This window comes from Arachis ipaensis, chromosome B04 (assembly GCF_000816755.2).
Source record: "Arachis ipaensis cultivar K30076 chromosome B04, Araip1.1, whole genome shotgun sequence".
Lineage (NCBI taxonomy): Eukaryota > Viridiplantae > Streptophyta > Magnoliopsida > Fabales > Fabaceae > Arachis > Arachis ipaensis.
The window spans coordinates 85,004,924-85,010,173 of record NC_029788.2 but is presented as its reverse complement, the minus strand read 5'-3'; the positions used below and the strand labels follow the sequence as shown (position 1 = coordinate 85,010,173).

The following is a 5,250-nucleotide window of genomic DNA, read 5'->3' as shown; positions in this document are numbered from 1 at the left end:
TTCTGGCGTTTAACTCCACTTTGCAACCTGTTTCTGGCATTTAACTCCAGAATAGGGCAGGAAGCTGGCATTGAACGCCAGTTTGCGTCATCTAAACTCAGAAAAAGTATGGACTATTATATATTTATGAAAAGCCCTGGATGTCTACTTTCCAACGCAATTAAGAGTGCGCCATTTGGAGTTTTGTAGTTCCAGAAAATCCACTTTGAGTGCAAGGAGGTCAGAATCCAACAGCATCTGCAGTCCTTCTTCAACCTCTAAATCTGATTTTTGCTCAAGTCCCTCAATTTCAGCCAGAAAATACCTGAAATCACAGAAAAACACACAAACTCATAGTAAAGTCCAGAAATTTGATTTTTATTTAAAAACTAATAAAAATATATTAAAAACTAACTAAATCATACTAAAAACTATGTAAAAATAATGCCAAAAAGCGTATAAATTATCCGCTCATCAACGCACCAAGGGACTATCCAAAGTTCACTATCGGACGTGTCAGGTTTTGCCTTATAACTAATAGATGAGCTCATTGGCCATAGGGTAGGCATGCATCATTTTCATTTGTGTGTATTGATTCGGTATGCATCTTGTATTTGGCTTACCTTATTGAATAATCGTATCTATATGCTATTTGATCTAATTGCTTTGTCCATTCTCTCTATTTGTGTATTCTTTGTACTGTTTTGTCTGTTTTTGAATAACTAAGAGATCCCTTTATGCTAGCGATGGTGACTCTAAGGATTGTTCCTGATGTGGTGATTGGAGGTTTGTAAAAAACTGATAATAAATAGATAGATTAGAAATCCTTAGGTAAGTTGCCATTTTCTGGTTTAGCGAGAACTCTAGGCTTGGATCAATGAAACTTTGAAGATTAAGATTTCCTTGAAAGTTCTTATTATCTTATATTGTATAGATTCGGCACTTTTACGGTACTGGAAACCCAGAAGTTTGGATTCTCACCCATATATTATTTTTGTTTTTCAGATGCAGGTCTCAGCGCTCCTCAGTAAAGCGGGAGTTTTATCTGGAAGATGGCGAAGAAGACTTTTGTTTTTGTTTTGGTTTTAGATTCTCTCCTTCTTTTGAAAAGACTTATATGATGTATTTATTTTAAAAGACTTGCCTTTAGAGGCTTATGATGTATTTTTAGAGAGATAGGATATGTATATCAAACTGTTTTACTATTGTAATTCTAGTTGGCCTAATCTTCACGGGCCGAGACTAGTAGATATTTATATATACTTATATATATCTCTTTACTCTTATTTTTTCTACAAGCTTTTAATTATCTAATTCTTCGATGTACTTACATATGTCATCGAGCGTGAACGTTTGGAGAATTGTCTTTTATCCGATGTTTAAATCCCTTTACAGGCTTCTAGTTTAGTATCTCTTTCTATACATAAGTATTTATATCTCGGTTTTGTGTCGTAGCACCAAACCCTCATTGAATAATGACCTAAGCATAAAGTTTTGAAGGGTAGGGCATTATAGAGGCCTTGCGAGCGAGACTGAGCTTCAATGGAGGTAGCGCTGATGGAGGCAGCACTGATTGAAGTTTCCAAGGGTTGCAAGCTGAGAGAGGGCTGCGAGCTGAGAGATGAAGATGGGTTCTTAGCGATGAAAAGGGCTGCAGTTGATAGAGGGCTGCGAGAGAGGGTTCTTAGGGTTTAGGGTTCTTAGAGAGTGATGAAGAGGGTTCGAGGGTTTAGGGTTCTCACTTTTCTCAATGAGGGCTATTTTAAGTATGACTATTTTGAAAAAAACTTAAGTGTTTGAGAAAAAGATTGGTGGAAAATCAAATTTCAAGTAAAAACTCTATTGTTACGCTTTTTTAGGGTGCCATATAATTATAGGATATGGGCACGCTTTAAAAATGTGACTGTAGGAAAATAAGCTAGCCACGCTTCAAAACCGTACTTATTGCCCTTTATAGCCACACTTTTGAAGCGTAGAAAAAAAAACGTGGCGGAATCACTTATCAATCATCACCCTCATAAAAGCGTGACGATTGACCCTTTTCAGCGGAAAAACGTGGCCAAATATCTAATCAATCGCCATCCTCATAGAAGCTTGACCGTTGATCTCTTTTGGCCACCTTTTTAAAGTGTGACAAGGAAAAAGTTTGCCAATAAACTCTTTTTCTTATATTGAATTATATTAAGTATATATCAAAATTAATAATTAATATAAAATATATATCAAAATATAAAATATATATTTATGTAAAAATAATTTAAATAATATATATTTATATAAAAATATATACTAATTTATTTTAGAGATTAATTTTACTGTATACAACTATAAATAATATTTTCGTATTTTGGTTTGCTGTTATTCAATTATTATGACGAAAGAAAAGCCAAAGACATATCTATATTAAAAAAGTGACTGAAAACAAAAATGTAGTTGGCACCCTAATACATCTATATCAAAATAATACAAGCCGCCACTCAATTATATACTTCCTCATATGACAAAATATTTATAAAAGTTTATATATATCTGCCGGGTCCTCAGTTACGTACTTACGGCTGCCTCTTAATCAATTGCATACCAAGATTTAGGGTTAGTTTTTAGAAGTCCCTCAATATTTTTGGATAAAATATATTCTTTATTTTTAAAATTTTTAATTTTTAATTTATTTTAACTTTATTGTTTTTAATATTTTAAATATATTTCTATTATATCGATCGTTAAAGGTTATTATTACGGATACATACAATTCTCGACTAACATGTCAACAACACTTCGGTATAAAATTTTCACGTTATATATTATCCAACTCAATTAGGAGTACAATTGAAATATATTAAAATGTATCAATGTTAAATATTTTATTATTTGTTTTTCTAATATCAAATTTTGATGTGGAGAAAAGATCCAAATATGTATAGCACATATGCAACGTCAAATCCCAATTGACTGGTCCTGAACGAATTCATTCCCTTGCTGGGGACAAATCATGATAACCAAATCTTAAGTCTCAAATGGTGGCTGTTGTTCCCTTTCATCAGGGCTTCTCACATGCTTCTATGTTCTCTTCTTGCACGTCTTTTTCATGCATGATTTGCTTGATCTTTCTTTCTATCGTTCTCGATATTGTTCCCAACATGTAATTAAATAGATGCTTTAATAGTTGTGTGTGTGCGCGCGAGCTCGCCATGATAGGAACTTAATTAAGACGTATTGAATGGAAGTCAAAATCAATTCTATGATGATATGATGAGTCTCAAATGAGTAGTTACACAATTGTTTTCACTCACATGTGTGTGTGTGTCTAAAACTAATGCAATGACAAAGTTGATATCGTTATAGTGTTTAAATGGAAGAATTCAAGAGAATTTTGGGTTAAGTACTTTTTCCGTTCTTAATATCTTGAGTCAAAATCAAAATCGTTCTCTATTTTTTTATTAATATTATTCTCAACATTACAAAATATTATAAAATTATCATTTTTCTAATTGTTGGACTAAAATATCTTTCATTGTCATCCTCCCCTTCAATTTTCTCACTCCACTGTTCACCTCACCCCACCACCTTCAGTATATCCACTGCCACCACATTATACTAGCTCCATCAGCTGCTGTCGTTGGTTCATCGGAGAGAGAGAAGCGATGTGAACAAAAAGAGGGGGGCAGCTGTTGTTGGGTCGCCACTACCACTGGGGGGAGGGGGAAGTGGCTTAGTGCTTCATTTATATGTTAGATCTTGGGCCCAAAATGTAAACTCCGAGAAATTAATAAATAATTAATTAATAAATTAATTATTATTCAAAAAATTAAAAAATTAAGTTTTATAGTTTAGAGAAGTAGAAATATTTAAAATACGAATTTAAACACTAATGTTAAAGATTTTGGCCCAAAATTATGCCAACAGGCCGAACCGGTTGGACCAAGCCAGTATTAGGCCCATGGTCCAACATATAAATAGCCAAATTCAGCCTCCTCCTTTCGTCACAAAGAGAATCACGCTGAAATTTGGGGGAGGAGAGCAAACAAAACTGTAACCCTTGTTTCAACTTCAATTCCACATATCTCTCAATCCTAAGCTCCGATCGCTTCACTATTTGTAGCCACGCAACCACTGCGTCGAGCTCTTCAAAATCATTTGAACAAAGTGTTAAGGAATTGACAATTTCTCACAGAGCCTTCTTCTCTTCAATTTTGAAAATTTTAGGGTTTTGGTATTGAGATATTATGTAATTTTGATATTTTAGGATCGAATTAGCTTTGAAAAATTGCTAGATTTTGTCCCAAATATCCGTGGGTAAGGTAAGGAACCATTAATTCTTGTGAATTGTTGGATAGCGAACCTTTATATTGATTATAGTGATATTATATGAATTAGATTGAGTTTCATGTTCAATTGGAGTCCAATTTGTAGTTTTGAACAAAATTCTGGTAGTTGAGCTTGTTGAGTTGATAATTGGAGACTTGGAGCTTGTGGAGGAGAGGATTTTGAGGTGTTTCGGGCTTAGGGAGGAATCAGCTAAGGTATGATTTTAGTTTTCCATAGTTAATGTATAATTTTACGTGAAAACTTAGGCTAGTTGACTGTAAGATAAGCTGAATTATGTGAATTGTTCATGTTTAGTGGATATAGGAAATAAATGTTAAGTTTGATGTGAATTGTAGTTGAAAATTATTGAGTGGTATTGATAAATTTATATGTTGAGGTGATTGTGGTGTGGTTGGTGATGAATTGAGGTTTGGTGCTATTTTTAGTTGTAAAATATTGGTTTTGAATTGAGGACTTTGGTAAAATTAGAGTTGTGTTTTTGGTAAAAACTGAATTTTTTTACCAATTTCAGTGGGCTATAACTTGGCTTTCAGACCCCTCATTCTAGTGAAACTTGTTTTGAAAGAGATTTGGGTCCGTGAAGTTTATATCGTTCGAAGAACGGAATGAAAATGATATTTAACAAAAAATTTATGTGAGTCAAAAGTTTGGTGTGAAGAATTGGTTTTCTGCAACTTAACAGTTTTTTGAAGGAAATTACATTCATGCGTACTGATGAGCGGATATTTTATACGCTTTTTGACATCACTTTCATATAGTTTTTAGTAGTTTTTGTTTAGTTTTTATTAAGTTTTTATAGGTTTTCGTGTTAAAATCAGATTTTTGGATTCTACTATGAGTTTTTGTATTTTTGGGCAATTTCAAGTATTTTCTGGCTGAAATTGAGGAGCTAGAGCAGAAGTCTGATTCAGAGACAGAGAAAGCACTGCAGATGTTGTCCGGATC

At 33.5% G+C, this 5,250-nt stretch overlaps 1 protein-coding gene across 1 annotated transcript in view; it reads left to right on the top strand.

The window, feature by feature from the left end:
* Positions 1,537–5,250, top strand: part of LOC107636615 — a 16,476-nt gene continuing 12,762 nt past the window's right edge. The window contains exon 1 of the mRNA XM_016340114.1: positions 1,537–1,659. Coding sequence (XP_016195600.1) covers positions 1,537–1,659 — 123 coding nt within the window. The remainder of the gene's footprint in view (positions 1,660–5,250) is intronic.